The sequence below is a fragment of the Scyliorhinus torazame genome, chromosome 13 (assembly GCF_047496885.1).
Source record: "Scyliorhinus torazame isolate Kashiwa2021f chromosome 13, sScyTor2.1, whole genome shotgun sequence".
Taxonomy (NCBI): domain Eukaryota; kingdom Metazoa; phylum Chordata; class Chondrichthyes; order Carcharhiniformes; family Scyliorhinidae; genus Scyliorhinus; species Scyliorhinus torazame.
In genome coordinates, this window is record NC_092719.1 from 33,130,523 (window position 1) to 33,147,060 (window position 16,538).

General features: G+C 43.8%; 1 protein-coding gene across 9 annotated transcripts in view; it reads right to left on the reverse strand.

The window, feature by feature from the left end:
• kmt2e (lysine (K)-specific methyltransferase 2E) overlaps positions 1–16,538 on the reverse strand; it is a 192,640-nt gene that overhangs the window by 32,964 nt on the left and 143,138 nt on the right. For 8 of the 9 annotated variants that reach the window (XM_072471298.1, XM_072471303.1, XM_072471301.1 and 5 more), the window contains 4 exons: positions 14,420–14,529; positions 8,520–8,784; positions 8,271–8,369; positions 5,406–5,567 (listed from right to left, as the gene is read on the reverse strand). In XM_072471298.1, coding sequence (XP_072327399.1) covers positions 5,406–5,567; positions 8,271–8,369; positions 8,520–8,784; positions 14,420–14,529 — 636 coding nt within the window. The remainder of the gene's footprint in view (positions 1–5,405; positions 5,568–8,270; positions 8,370–8,519; positions 8,785–14,419; positions 14,530–16,538) is intronic. The other variant, XM_072471302.1, reaches the window with a different exon arrangement.

The window sequence follows — 16,538 nt, forward strand, 5'->3', positions numbered from 1 at the left end:
TGCATTCTGAAGTTGATTGGCACTGCATTATGCACTCAATTATGTGACTTAACCTTTTTTGGTGAACTTAATGGAAAATTAATTGCAAATCAAAATCCTTAAAAATAACAAGGAATCTAAGAGCAAGATGATGCTTGTGTGAGCCAAACAGCAGAGTGGCATAAATCACAAATTCTAAAGGTTCGCAACTCAGTTCTCTCTTAATCCAGTGTTCTGATAAAAGGTCACAGACCTGCAAACTTATAGTGATGTGGAATGTGCGGGGCTGAATGGCTCGGTTAAACAATCGTGGGTATTTGCACATTTGAAGAGTTTAAAGTTGGATGTGGTATTCGTGCAGGAGACACATCTGCAGGTAATAGATCAGACGAGGTTAAGAAAGGGTGTGGGTGAGGTAGATGTTCCACTTGAGATTTGATTCCAAGTCAAGAGGGGTTGCGATTTTGTTTAGTAAAAGGGTGGTATTTGACGTGGTGAGAAGTGCGGGATCCGGGAGGGCGGTATGTGATGGTGAGCGGGGTTTTTGTGGGGTGGGGTGGGGGATGGACCCATGGAGGTTTAGGCATCAGGGAGAGGGGGAATTTTCCTTCTTCTCCCGCGTGCATCGGGTATACTAACAATAGATTTTTTTGTGGTGGGGAAATCAATAATCCCGAGGATTGCGGAAGGAGAATATGCAGCGATTGTGATATCCGATCACAGGCCACATTATGTGCACGTGAGGTTTGAAATGGGCCGAGCTCAGAGACCCCCATGGATGTAAGACTCTTGGTGGACACAAAGTTCTGCGCGAAGATGGTCTCGGTGATAAGATGCTTATGTGGAGCTCAATCAAAACATGGAGGTCTCCCTCCACGTTTTGGGAGGTGTTGAAGGCAGTGGTCTGGAAAGGGGGAGGAGGGGGGAAGGAGAAGTAATAGAAACATAGAAAATAGGAGCAGCAGACCATTCGGCCCTTTGACCCTCTCCGTTATGGCTGATCATCTAACTCAATCCTAATCCCTCTTTCCCCCCATATCCTTTGATCCCCTTTGCCCCAAGTGCTATATCTAACAGCTTCTTGAAAACATACAATGTTTTGGCCTCAACCATGGAACAAATTCCACAGACCGACCACTCTCTGGGTGAAAAGATTTCTCCTTATCTCTGTCCTAAATGGTCTACCCCGTATCCTCAGACTGTGACCCCTGGTTATGGACATACCCACCATCGCGAATATCCTACCTGCATCTACCCTGTCTAGCCCTGTTAGAATTTTATAGGTTTCTATGAGATCCCTCCTCATTCTTCTGAATGTCAGCAAATACAATTCTAACCGATTCAATTTCTCCTCATACTTCAGTCCCGCCACCCCAGGAATCAGTCTGGTGATATATCCTATAATATCCTGTAAGACCCACAGGGACACAGTTGGCGCCCGCCTGAACTACACACATCCCCCCAACACCAATCACCCCCTCCCTCCCCCCGGCGCACCCCACAGCCGCCCCCTTCCCGGGTGGATCGGTCCTTCCCCCGGCCCCACATAGGGATAGTGAAGGGCAAAGAGACATCGCTACGCTCCCAGAGATGACGGTGCCCGAGCCAGCGCCTGCATCACCACCGGGGCTGAGACGATCGGGGAGGACGACCAGGGCACCCATCCGACTCATCGAATCTTTATAACAAAGCAAGAAATGCCTCTGTAAATAATTCAGTTGCCCAGTAAAAGCGGCATTGTAAATAGTGCTAGTAGTTTGATATCGGAGCATAGCCGCTGTGTTAGTGGCATCCCAGGTACCGATTCTGTAAACCCCTACCACCATACGGCCCACTACCCCCACCGGGTTCTTTTTTAACAAGGGGTGAATGTGATGCCGAGAGGCTATTGGTGGATAAACGCCTGGTCCCGATTGGATCAGCCGCCTACTGGCTCCACCCAGTAAGGCGGAGTATAAGAGCCTGGGTTCTACCAGCAGCCGCATTCTGTAACTGTGCTGCTGGGCAACAAGTCTGCGTAATAAAGCCATTGATTGACTCCTTCTCATCCCGTCTCGTGAGTGACTGATTGTGCTACACACAGTAAGAAATCTTACAACGCCAAGTTAAAGTCCAACAGGTCTGTTTCGAAGCACTAGCTTTCGGAGCACAGTTCCTTCCTCAGATTCACCCGAGGAAGGAGTTGTGCTTCGAAAGCTAGTGATGCGAAACAAACTTGTTGGACTTTAACCTGGTGTTGTAAGACTTCTTACCTTTCAGTTAAGGCAGCAGGTGGCTACGCGGGACGTTGGTGAAGGCGCTGGAGAAAATTAACGAGGTATTCAAAGCCTTCTACCGGGGTTGTATAGGTCCAAGCCCCATGGGGAGCAGAGATTGATTGATTGCCACATGTACCGAAGTACAGTGAAAAGTATTTTTCTGCGACCAAGGGAACATACACAGTAGACAAAACGAATAATCGACCAAGTACATCGCCAAATAGTGAACAGCGTGGAACAAGGGCCAAACAAAGCAAATACATGGGGCACGTTTTAGATGTGCTGGAATTTCCCAAGGTGGTGTGGGGAGGGGGAAGCAGAATGGATACAGGTGGAGGAAGCCTCTTGTGTGGGGGAGCATGCCTAGGGACCCTGGCGACGACCCCCCTCCCGCTCCCCGGTTAGGTACACAGTTAGCCCGGAAGTGGTGTCGTCCTTCAAGGTCTGAAATCAGTTGAGGCGGCATTTTGGAGTGGGGGGCATGTTTGTATTGGCCAGCAGGCTGGTAGAGTTGTTGGGGAAGTACCAGCTGCCGAGGTGAAGTGAATTCAGGTACATGCTTGTAGATGTGAATATTTGCCTGCCATATTTGCTCATTATCGAAGCTCTGCCCATGACAATTTTTGATGTCCAGTGCTAAATTTGCAATGATTTCCAAACTGGTTGTCGCCAGACACTCAAGTGGGATTGCAGCTGGTCAAAACAAATAAATCTTTCTACAACTTCAACGTCACTGGTCACACATCTTAAAATTAATGTTAATTGGTCCACATGACTCACATCTGGTGTTGAATAAACTAATATGGAATAGTATTTGGCATCTTTTACTTCATTAGTGAATTGGTTTTTGAGTCGTTCTGCCATTATAGTGATGAAGTCACCATAGGTCTGGTGTGTTAAAAAGTTGGTCTTCCACGAGCCACAATATTGATAACTTTAAGAGGCTCATCAAAATTACTGAAATATTCAGGCAGAACAGTGGCTAGCCCTGCTGCCTACGGCGCTGAGTTGCCAAGTTTGATCTCGGCTCTGGGTCACTAACTGCGGGATTACGCACATTCTCCCCGTGCTTGCGTGGGTTTCACCCCCGCAACCCAAAGATGTGCAGTGTAGGTGGATTGGCCACACTAAATTGCTCCATAATTGGAAAAATGAATTGGGTACTCTAAATTTATTTTTGAAAAATCACTGTGATATTCAAGGCAGGCTAAAAAATCAAGTTGACAATGATGACTTATCATATCCTCTTTAAGTTAGTCCCAAAGAAGACAACAGTTTTACTGTGGCAATTACACATCTCAGCACTTTCCTCCAAAAAGAACACTCGTTTTCAAACTGAGCCGATAATGCATAATCAACAATTTAGATAATTCACATCTTTGAACTAACCCACACGTAGCTTTAATATGAGCTTTGGAAGTTTCATGATCAGCAATATCTCCCCCAGCATTTTTCCAGTTAGAGCACCTGGTGACGAATGCTTGTTCCCCTTAATTAGGGTCAGGTACTAATTTGCAAACGTCAATAGTAGACTGTCTTAGACGTTTCCAAAATAAAATCAACCAATTTCTAATTTCCGTCATCCCATTTCTTTTCAACTACAGAAAATGCAACATATGAAGACTTTTAACTTGCTTTCGGCCTCCAACCTCAATTTTTCCATATTACCGAAGTTTTCTGGTTTATTTAGTATGAAATAGTCTATCCTACCCAGTGGAACAGATTTTGGCCATAAGGCACGGTCTTCAAGGTAGGTTTATTCCCTCACTTCAACAGAGGAAATACCTTGTCGATCCACTGCCATTTCAGATTCCACTTTTTGTTCCAACTTTTTCAGGTGGATATGGTTTATCCAGAAATCAGCAAGTCTAAGTTATCAGATAATTTACAAAGATGTTGCTCTGCGTGGCCTGCTGATAACTGCATTTGCTGATAGGGAACCTATCAGGCTCGGATTGGTGCCCACAGACACCAGCTGTCAAGGGGTCTCCCTTCTAGTCAGGGTCCTGTGCTTAGGCACTGTGTTTCATTGCAAGTCCACCTGTTTCTTATGCCTCATAACTCCAATGTAGCCTTTTCTGAATATTCAACTTTTTAAACTCATGCTTCCAGGACATGTATTGTCCCCTCAAAGAGTCTTTCAGGGCTGAAACTTCTGAGCATTTTCCACCTGATGTTGTGTTTGGCTGTACACTGATTGAGGTTTCCCAACTCCCACTTCAATTTGGCCTCTCTGGCACTCTCAAGTGATTTGCTCAGATAATGTTTTTCCCTTTCGTAGAGTTAGTGGAGCTTTTCTATCCCTCTTTTTTAGCTCCACAACTTAAGGATTAAAATATTCATCAAAGACTTTTAATATTTCATAGAAGCTGGTTGAGGATTCAAGACCTTGCGTTAGGATTACTTTTCCTCAAGTTCAACAAAGCAGTATAAAAAGATACTAATCCGGATTGTTTCCACTGTCTTTCTCCCTCTCTCTCGCCCTTTGTCTATCTCTCATTTGCTCACTCTCTCCCACACACACTCACCCATTCTCTGTCTCCCAAAGACATATACATACATTCACTCATTCGCCCACTCACTCTCACATGCACACTCCCCCACACTCACTCATCCACTCTCTCCCACATTAAAGAAACAGAAATTTCAAAATAAGGCGGTCACTGATAGGCCAAGGAAAATAACGCACAAGGTCAAAATGCTAAAGGAGTGGTTAGCAAAATTTGTCATGCTCAGGGCATTATCTTTAAGGAATCGTTAGAATGGGATTAGTCTCCAAATTATAAAGTAACTAACATAGAAATAACTTTTGATAGGATAATACAGACAAAGGTTACAAGCTTAGGAGCAATTTTCTGGCTGAGGTATATGGTATCACAAGAACATAAGAAATAAGAACAGGAGTAGGCCATTCAGCCCTTCAAACCCACTCCACCATTCAAATAGATCATGGCTGATCATCTACTTCAACACCATTATCCTGCACTATCCCTGTATCTCTCAATGTTTTTAACATGTAGAAATTTATCGATCTCAGTCTTAAAGAAGGGGTAATGGAACAGCTGATGTCAAGTCAAGCATTAATTTGGGAAATTTCATTGAACAGGTGGGAAATTTCCCTTATTAAGTTTTTTTCAGTTTCTTTGAGGAAATAATGGTAATACATACCTGTGTGGAATCTGTGACAGGAACTATTTGTGTATCTTTGCTCTCCAGTTTGATATCTTTTGCTGTGCTGATTCGTTCTAAAGCCTGTTCTCTTCTTTTCTCCCTCTTCTCCATCTTTGCAAATGCTTGCATAATGGCTTCCATTTTCCGTTCTTCTCTGGTCTGTTAAAATAGATGTGGTAAAGTAGCATGAACATCAGTTTCCCAATAAAAGTGCACCAAGTTAAGATGGCTTGCTGAAATGTTACTTTACCTGCAATTTCTTAGAATTGTGATTCATAAAATCCTTTATGAATATAATTTAAGAAGCAATTTATAAAGCATCATCCTCAGTGGCTCATAAACACAAATTCACATTGAAGTATATGAATAGGCAGTCAGTTCAGATTTTCGAATGATATAAGTAGGTGCCTTAAATTATCAGAAGAATCTAAGTACTGCAAACATAGGCAGAAAGCTTTCCTGACCCCTTGAAAACTTGCGTAGCAGTGAATTTTAAATCAGGCTCCCAATTGCACTGCTGGAGCCTGATTTAAATATGTTAATTAGCTTCTGTGCTTGTATATTACATATAAAATGTGTCCCACCTGTCCGCATTCACTGCGAGATGGATGGTGGCAGATACACCTGTGGCATATTCACAATGTAACACATTGTTATATTTTAACCCATGTTTCACAGGTGAGAACAAATGAATGTGTGGGATTTTTGAAGAATATTTTAACACATTGAAGAACAAGTTTACGCTTGCAAAAGAAGTTTCATTCAAACAAGTTTTCTAACCATTTTAGAGGTGATGGAGTTCACATTCACATGCAACAAAACTGCATCCATTACTATTCCATGCCAATGGCAATACAAGTGGCAGATTAACATTAACTATAATGAGGACAACTACCAAATGTTCTACGCACCTCAATCATGAGCGTCATAGTATTGAAAGGCGCAGCAAGTAAAATCTAATAGTTTGGTGTAACTTTAGCTAATACCAACATACCTTTAGCTACATATAGCATGCAATAAACTGTACTCCACCTTCAAAATTTGTGTTGAAGTACTGCTTTGGTGACACTTTGATGGTATAATCACTTTTAAGTGTTCATCGTTTGGGACTCAAATTCCATGTCCCCTAAATTTGTAATATTATTTGCCAACTGATGGTAACCTGAATTTGAGCAGGCCCATGTACAAAACTTGTGTGTCACAATTATATTGGGCACATATGGTAAAAATATGCAAATAGAACAAAGTCAAAATAAAGTAATTTACATAATCTTTCATCTGTACATATTTTATCTGCATTTGTAAAGAAGAATAAAACTGAGAACAAGGGTAGTGAACGCGTGTGATATAACTAGACATAAAGTGATCACGTGACAGCAAGTCACTCTTCCTAACCATACTTATTGGGTTATACAAGTACAAAAGCACAGAAACTATTCCAATCACCAGCATGTTTCATATCAAAAACCCCCACTTTGACAGATATTGCGCTTTTTCCTTGTTTATTAGAACAGCTTTCAGATGAATTTCTGTGCTACAGAACCAAGTTGTTCCAACTGTACATAGTAGTATAAGTTAAAAAAATGTTTTTAAGAGTACCCAATTCGTTTTTCCAATTAAGGGGCAATTTAGCGTCACCAATCTACCTAACCTGCACATCTTTGGGTTGTGGGGGCAAAGCCCACACAAACACGGGGTGAATGTGCAAACCCCACACGGACAGTGACCCAGGGCCGGGATCAAATCTGGGACCTCGGCGCTGTGAGGCAGCAGTGCTAACCACTGCGCCACTATGCTGCCCATAATAGTATAAGTTGAGTTATCTCTTGGATTAAGAACATTTCAGCTTTGCAACACTATACTCATTGTGTGGCTGTCGTGAGGACACCACAGTAGAAGACCCACATCACCAGGTAAAAAATACCACCCAATCTGTTTCCATTTTCACCCTTCCCACTTCACAGATAATGGATTCAACATTAATTACCCTTGCTCTCGGGCAGCACGGTGGTGCAGTGGTTAGCATTGCTGCCTTGCAGCGCCGAGGTCCCAGGTTCGATCCCGGCTCTGGAGTTTGCACATTCTCCCCGTGTTTGCGTGTGTTTCGCCCCCACAACCCAAAGATGTGCAGGTTAGGTGAATTGGCCATGCTAAATTGCCCCTTAATTGGAAAAAATGAATTGGGTACTCTAAATTTATTATTTAAAAAAAAAATTCCCTTGCTCTCCAGTTAAAATAATACTGGAGAATGCTACTTGGAACTCGATTAACATTCGCTACATTAGAAAATACATTCTTCTCATTGCACTATAAAGAAACATTCTCACCATATTAGTGTTCCCTTATCTCTCTTCAGCAGAATGTTAAGAAACAACATTGAATTATGTTGTCAAAAATATGGACAACTACAATGGTCAGGCAGGAGGAAAGGGAGAAATTGAATGGAGAAGGTGGGTGAGCGTTATCGAATGAATTACCACACTCTGCAATGCGATAAACGCTGATGAAGAGCTGAAAACCTCGGCCAATTAGGATTGACTGTTTTTTTTCAGTTATCTATTAACTTGAAATGAACATCCAAATAAAAGACAGAACTTAAGTTTTCACAAGAAGCAGCACAGCAAGGCAAATTGGATTACTACAACTACAGCATAGGTCTAAAAACAGATGTAATATCTTTAGGTGCTAAAATCTGACTATGACTCTCAAAACGATCTCATCACAAAAAATAAATAACTTACAAAACTATACAAATGGAGACCTAATGTCTAAAGCAGCAATGATTAGCAATTGTTTAAAGCTGTTATCACTGTGCTTGAAGTCTAGTGACAGCATGAAGCAGCTATTTGCCTGTCAACTTACCATCTTTCTTTTTCTCTCTGCAATCTGCTCCTCAGATTCCATCTCTACTTCATTGCTAACTGGAGGTTTTTCTTCTATTTCCTCAATTATATCTGGCTCCTGCAAATGGAAATGACTGCTTTACATGATCTGCACTACTCTCTCTACAGATGATGGAGCTATATTCTCGCTAGACCAGCCGCTACAGGGGTATACAACTGGCTATCAAGTAAAGGTTACTTCCTGTATCAAATGCTACTACGTTTTTACCTGGTTGTTAGACAGGGACACCCTTAGAGGAGACAGTTTTCTCTGTTTACTATCCAATGCTTTAGTTTTGATGGCCGCTCCTTCAGTATCAGAAGATACATTTTGATTTTGAGCATCCTTATCTTTCAAGTTGTCTTTTTCCTTCTTTCCTTTTTTCCTTCTGGTTTCATAGCCAGTGCTGATGTTCTCAGTTGGCTCCAAGTTTTGTTTGAGAACAGGACAATCTGGATTCCCATTTAGGCATGCACAATCCACTTTGTATTTGCTGTGTGGAGGAACAAAAGATCGTAATCTCATCTGCCTTAAGAAGAAAACACTTTTAAGCTGATCTTATTGAAATCAGAGGCTGGCATTAACAAACAAATATCAAATCTACTTGGCAACTTTCCACAGTGCAACCAACATGATGATTGGGAAAAGGTGAGAAGAGATCTCCCAACTTCTGATCGCACAACTATGTGGTTACATTCTGGTCAATACTGTTTGCAGATGTGCATTGAAGCTTTTCTTTCTGACCTTGTTCAAAGATGTGCAGGTTAGGTGGTTTGGCCATGATCAATGTGTGGGATAACAGGGAGAGCGGGGGCAGGTAAAGGTGCCGACTCGATGGCCCAAATAGTCTCCTTCTGCACTGTGGGTATACTATGGACCTCCCTTGTTTCAATATACCTCCCTTGCCTTCTTTCCTGGCTCTCTTTTATCAATTTTGCTTCCGTCTCTCTCTTACACTTCTGTCACCCTCTTCCCTCCTTCTCTCCCACTTAGCTCTATCCCCCTCTAGGATTCTGTGTATTTCTGTCCTTATCTCGGCTCCTTTGCTTCTGTATCCTTCTCTGTACATTACTCTCACACATCCTTCTGACCCTAATGCTTTCTCGCTTTCTTCACCTGCATCTCCCGTGTCACGTTCATTGACAATTTTTCTCTCAATCTCTTCACACTCATCACCCTTTATTTCTTACTCCCTAAAACTGGTTTCTCTCACTTTTTAAAATTTTTTATAAATATATTTTATTCAAGATTTTCTGGCCAAACATAACAGTACACAGTTTTTCTTTTTAACAACAATAAAACAATATAAATAACAGTGGCCAGTTTTAAACAAATAAATAAATAATATATAAACAAAAACTAAATGGCAACTGCCTTATCAAAAATAGTTACTCTCCAAAAGTACAATCTAACAGTCCAATATACCTTACCTAAAGCAAATGTCTATACATATACAATGACATCCCTGAGAGCCCGCCCGGGTCCTCCTCCACCCCCCCCCTGGGTTGCTGCTGTTGTTTTCTTTCTTTTCCATTCCCTCTATCGTTCTGTGAGGTAGTTGACGAACGGTTGCCACCGCCTGGTGAACCCCTGAGCCGAACCCCTTAATACGAACTTGATCCGTTTTAGCTTTATAAACCCTGCCATGTCATTTATCCAGGTCTCCACGCCCGGGGGTTTGGCTTCCTTCCACATAAGCAATATCCTGCGCCGGGCTACTAGGGACGCAAAGGCCAAAACATCAGCCTCTCTCGCCTCCTGGGTTTCTCTCACTTTTAATGTGATTTTTCCATCCTTTATTTTTTTTAAATAACCTTCTTCTTCCATTTGCATCTGCAATTTTCAAACAAAAAGGGGCAGCAACCATTGGGATGCAAGCGGGTTAGACAGCTTTTTAAAATTTGTTCATGAGATATGGGCATCGCTGGCTGGGCCAACTTTTATTGCTGATCCCTGAGGGCATTTAAGAGTCAACCATATTGCTGTGGGTCTGAAGTCCAGACCGGGTAAGGGCGGCATATTTCCTTCCCTAAAGGACATTAGTGAACTAGATGGGTTTTCACGACAATTGACAATGGTTTCATGGTCACCATTAAACCTTTAATTTCAGAATTTAATGGAGTTCAAATTTCACCATCTGGTGGTGGGATTCAAACCCCTATCCCCAGAGAATTACCCTGGATTACTAGTCCAGTGCTGATACCACTGTGTCACCGCCTCCCCCTAAGATCAGTATTCATGTGAGCAACTAAATTGTAAGTAGAATTAGTGGCTATTGGGGTTTAGTACCACAAATGTTGGAGCAGTAGGTTTATGTGAAGGAGAAACAAAAAGATCCTCATTGATTTCAAGGGTAATGCTACACATATAAGGGAGACATTTCACTCAATCTGTCCAACAAAAGGATATGTGCTCCATCTTTCACATACCTCCCCAATCTCTTTGCAATCTAAACCGCATAGTTCCATTTAAATATTATCCTTCCTGAAATCATTTTAAGAAAAAGCTGCTATGACAATGACTTGAGGTGCTGTCACATTTGAATAGCAAATATTTCCAAATGCCCTTCTGAGAAGTTGCTGTGAGACAAATTAAAGATTGATGTGATGAATTGGGAAACCCCAGGAGTATATTTCAACCTTTTCTCAGAATTCCCGTCTCTGACTACTTTTTCTCTCTCTCGAAGACCTATGGCTTTTTAAAAAAAAATCATAAATCATGGCATATAATAAGCTGACCCGATGTTTCAAATAACCCACTTTTTCTGATCCCAAAGGTCATGATCCTCAGTGGATAGGGTGACATCGACATCCCATCTCCCCCCCCTCAGCCACAACATGCTACACTCACATTAGTAGTTAGCCTCAATTTTGCACCCCACAAATGCAAGCTTTCCTTATTGGATCCCTTGCATCCAGTTATATGGTAGTTATAAAGTTGGCAATAGGCAATACAAGTTGCTACGGTGGGCGGGAGCTTAGTATAGGCTCATTCTTTCCATCGGATGCCACTGGGGCGGCACGGTGGCACAGTGGTTAGCACTGCTGCCTCACAGTGCCAGGAACCTGGGTTCGATTCCGTCCTCGTGTAACTGTCTGTATGGAGTTTGCACATTCTTCCCGTGTCTGTGTGGGTTTCCTCCGGGTGCTCCAGTTTCCTCACACAGTCCAAAGATGTGCAGGTTAGATGGATTGGCCATGCTAAATTGCCCCTTAGGGTGGGGTTACAGGGCAGGGGATTGGGCCTAGGCAAGGTGGTCTTTCGAAGTGTTGGTGCAGACTCGATGGGCTGAATGGCTTCTTTCTGCATTGTAGGGAGTCTAGGACATTCATAAATTGCATGCATGCACAACCACACTAGCGATTCACTTTTATACTTGGCATATAAGTCAATCTCGTTTTTGGAGTGATTTTGAGATTTCAAACATCGACTTATATGCTAACGTTTATGGTAATCGTGCTGTCCCTTTATTCAAGTCCCTTGATCTACTCTCCGAATAGTCATTAGTGCATATTTTGCTTTTGGCACTGTTATCAGTTGACATTTTATCACCTTCAGCAAACACCCCCCCTCTGCCCTGAGGTTATTCTAGCATTCAATTAGAGCATAGTTAACTTGTAGCTCAACTCCATTTATCTGCCTTTACTCCTTATCCCAAGATAGCCCTGACCTAGTAAAAAAATCTTTCAATCTCAGTCTTGAAAATCTCAATTACTCAGCACCACAGCCTTTTGGGGGGGTGGAGAGTGGGGATTCCATTTCCTCTACCCTTTGTATGAAAAATAGGTTTTTAATCTGAATCCTAAATGGCCTAGCTCTAAATTTAAGTTTGCAGCTACTTGTACCTTACTCTGCCAAATAATTTTATCATTTTAAACAAATAAATCACCCTTCAAGGGAATATAACCATGTGTATAAACGTTGCCCGTATAGGTTAGCTCTTTAAAGCCCATGGGCGCGATTCACCACTCCCACGCCGTCATGAACGCCATCGAGGTTCACGGCGGCGCAGAACAGCCCCGGTCCCGACCGATTCAGGCCCTGACAATGGGCCAGGATCGGGGCCGCGTCATCTACACGCGCCAGGCCTTGTCGCCCGCGTAAAAGCGGCGCCGCATAGGTGACGCAGCCGGCGCCGCATAACGGGCGCATGCGCGGTTGCCGTCCTCTCTAAGTCCGCCCCGCAAGAAGATGAGGGACGGATCTTGCGGGGCCGCGGAAGGAAGGAGGTCCTCCTTCAGAGAGGACGGCCCGACGATCGGTGGGCACCGATCGCGGGCCACCCCACATTTCAGGTAAAGCCCGGTGCAGGATCCCCCCCCCACACAGGCCGCCCCCCTAGCGTTCACGCACCGCTCACGACTGCAGCGACCAGGTGTGGACGGCGCCGGGGGGAACCCGCCGTTTTGGCCTGGCCGCTCGGCCCATCCGGGCCTCAGAATAGTGGGGGTGCCGGAGAATCGCCATTTTCGGTGTCTCCGGCGATTCTCCGGCCTGTGAAACACGACCGGGCCGTCCCCGCCACTTGGGAGAATCGCGGGAGGGCGTCGGACCGGCGTCCCCGGAAATTTTGGCGGCCCAGGCGATTCTCCCAACCGGCGTGGGAGTGGAGAATCGCGCCCCATATATAATTCTGATGAATACTCTATACACTAGCCAAGCCAAACATATCCTTCTTGAGGTACTTTGCCTAAAATTGAATGTAGTACACTAGATTGGTTCTGACCAAGTCTCTGTGCAGCTAACCCCCTACATTTAATCCAATCCCCTTGGGATGAAGATCAACATTCCATGGGCCATTTTGATTAGTAATTGTACATCGTCAAATTGCAACTAGTAATTGCTTAGCAGCTTGTGCACCTCAACACTCAAATGCTGCTCCAGATTTTAGTCTATTATCATGAAGAAAATATGCTGATTTATCCTCCTTGGATCCAAAGTGGATTACCTAATATTGTTCCATGTTTTTTAAAATTTTTATAAATTTAGTGTACCCAATTCATTTTTTTCCTTCAATTAATGGGCAATTTAGCGTGTTCAATCCACCTACCTTGCACATCTTTGGGTTGTGGGAGCGAAACCCACGCAAACACGGGGAGAATGTGCAAACTCCACACATACAGTGACCCAGAGACGGGATCGAACCTGGGACCTCGGCGCCGTGAGGCAACAGGGCTAACGCACTGTGCCACCGTGCTTCCCTATATTGTTCCATTATGAACTCTAGCTGCCACAGTTTTGTCACTCGCTTAATCTGTCCATGGACCGTGGTAAGATTCTACTCCCATCTTTACGATTTACTATGACTGGTAACTTTGTGTTATTTATTGGGCAGCACGGTGGCGCGCAGTGGGTTAACTCTATTGCCTCACGGCGCCGAGGTCCCAGGTTCGATCCCGGCTCTGGGTCACTGTCCGTGTGGAGTTTGCACATTCTCCCCGTGTTTGCGTGGGTTTCGCCCCCACAACCCAAAGATGTGCTGGTTAGGTGAATTGGCAACGCTAAATTGCCCCTTAATTGGAAAAAATTAATTGGGTACTCTAAATTAAAAAAAAACTTTGTGTTATTTACAAACTTGGGTGTACATCGCTTTGTTCCTTCATCCAAGTCATTGATCTAGATATATAGTAAAAAACCGAGGCTCCAAAATATATCTCTGGGGAATTTTACTTATCATATCTCACCAATCAGAGCATACTGTCTTTATCTTTAATCTGTCTCCTATCTCTCAAACAGCCACCAAATTTATTCTTCATATATAAAAAATATTAACTGGTAGAAAACCTTGCTTAAAGTTTCAACAAGTTATATATCGAGTATCATTTTCTGTTGATGACACTTGTAGGTGGTATCAGATAGAAGCAGTAGCATGGTCAAGGAGCATTGTCTTCCTACATGGAAGACAATTTTGGAAAGAAATATTATAATTGTGGATCTATGTGCTCATGTTGATGCCACTGCAGGTCAAGTATCTGGTTATAACTTTTCAAGCTGCTGCAGTGAAATCTTTGTTGGGGTTAGAAAACATTTTTAAATTGAATCTGATGAAAACTACTTTATTCTTCTGCAAGTTAACAGCAAAGATTAGCTTTATGTATACAGTACCTAATTGTAGAGCATATACCTACCAGTTTCCATAATCAAAGTCAAATCCAATGGTAATTTCAGCTCCCTTTGGAATGCTTCCGATGGAACAGATATGAAGGTGAATCATACCATCTTCAATAACATGTCGAACCTACAATTGCAAGAAATCACACAAAACAATAATTGGCCTGAATATTGAAATAAAAATAATGCTGAATGGATCCGTGTTTACTATTATTGAAGTATAAATCAGACAAAACTTTCTTGCAACTACGCTTGAGCAAAAGGAAGTTCTGTGTCCAAGTTTTTAAACTAAATTTAGACTCCCCAATTATTTTTTCTCCAATTAAGGGGCAATTTAGCGTGGCCAATCCACCTAACCTGCACATCTTTGGGTTGTGGAGGTGAATGTGCAAACTCCACATGGACAGTGATCCAGGGCCGGGATTCGGACCCGGGTCCTCAGCGCTGCAGTCCCAGTGCTAACCACTGCGCCACATGCTGCCCTCTTCTGTCCAAGTTTTGCTGTTCTTCCTGCAGCTGTACTCTACCAATATCTTGCCAGAGACCCGGCACTGAAATAGACGAAATAGTGCAAATTTGCGCTACTTACATGATAGACACACAGTAAACTCATCAGAAACAGATATGGTTTTGTCATTCCAATGTAAACAAAATTTTAGTGTTGTTGTTAAGTCTTAATTTTTAAAAAAATTAAAATTTAGAATACCCAATTCTTTTTTTCCCCAATCAAGAGGCAATTTAGCGTAGCCAATTCACCTACCGTACCCTGCACATCTTTACGGGTTGTGAGGGTGAGACCCACGCAGACAGAGGGAGAATGTGCAAACTCCACATGGTCAGTCAACCAGGGCCGGGATCGAACCCGGGTCCTTGTGCCGTGAGACAGCAGTGCTAACCACTGCGCCACCGTGCCGCCCTTGTTATATCTCAATAACCATCAATCTCTTCTTTTTTTAAAAAAAAAATATTTTTATTCTCCATTTTCACATTTTCTTCAGAATTTACGCCCCACCAACAAACAGTAAACTGTAACGAATACAATGTCAATCCCCTTATTAACACCAACGATCCCATCCTCCCACCACCCCAAACAACAGCCAACCTGACAACATAAGCATCAAATAAAACAAACCTTCCCAAGTTACAGAGGGACATAGATAAGCTGCAGCGCTGGGCTGAGGTGGCAAATGGAGTTTAATGCCGAAAAGTGTGAGGTGATTCATTTTGGAAGGAATAACAGGAAGACAGAGTACTGGGCTAATGATAAGATTCTTGGTAGTGTGGATGAGCAGAGAGATCTCGGTGTCCATGTACATAGATCCCTGAAAGTTGCCACCCAGGTTGAGAGGGTTGTTAAGAAGGCGTACGGTTTGCACCGAGGGACGAGACAGGGGTGTCCCCTGTCCCCCCTGCTCTTCGCACTCGCGATTGAACCCCTGGCTATGGCACTGAGTGGGTCGAGGAACTGGAGGGGGTTGGTGCGGGGTGGGAGGAGCATAGGGTGTCGCTTTATGCGGCCGACCTGCTGCTGTATGTGGCGGACCCGGTGGGAGGAATGCCAGAGGTAATGAGGATCCTTAGGGAATTCGGGGACTTTTCGGGGTACAAAGTCGATATGGGGAAGAGCGAGCTGTTCGTAGTTCAGCTAGGGGACCAGGAGAGGGGGGATTGGCGAGCTCCCACTAAAAAGGGCGGAGAGGAGCTTCAGATATTTGAGGGTCCAGGTGGCCAGGAGCTGGGGGGCCCTGCATAGGCTTAACTTTACAAGGCTGGTGGAGCAAATGGAGGAGGAGTTCAAGAGGTGGGATGCATTGCCGCTGTCTCTGGCGGGTAGGGTGCAGTCAATCAAAAAGACGGTGCTCCCAAGGTTTTTGTTCCTGTTCCAGTGCCTCCCCGTGTTTATCCCGAAGGCTTTTTTCAGGCGGGTTAACAGGAGTATAATGGGGTTTGTGTGGGCGCAAGGGACTCAGAGGGTGAGAAGGGTGTTCCTGGAGCGGAGTAGAGATGGGGGGGGGGCTGGCGCTGCCCAACCTCTGTGGGTACTACTGGGCCGCCAATGCGACAATGGTGCGCAAGTGGGTGATGGGTGGGAGGGGGCTGCATGGAAGAGGCTGGAGACGGCGTCCTGTGTGGGTA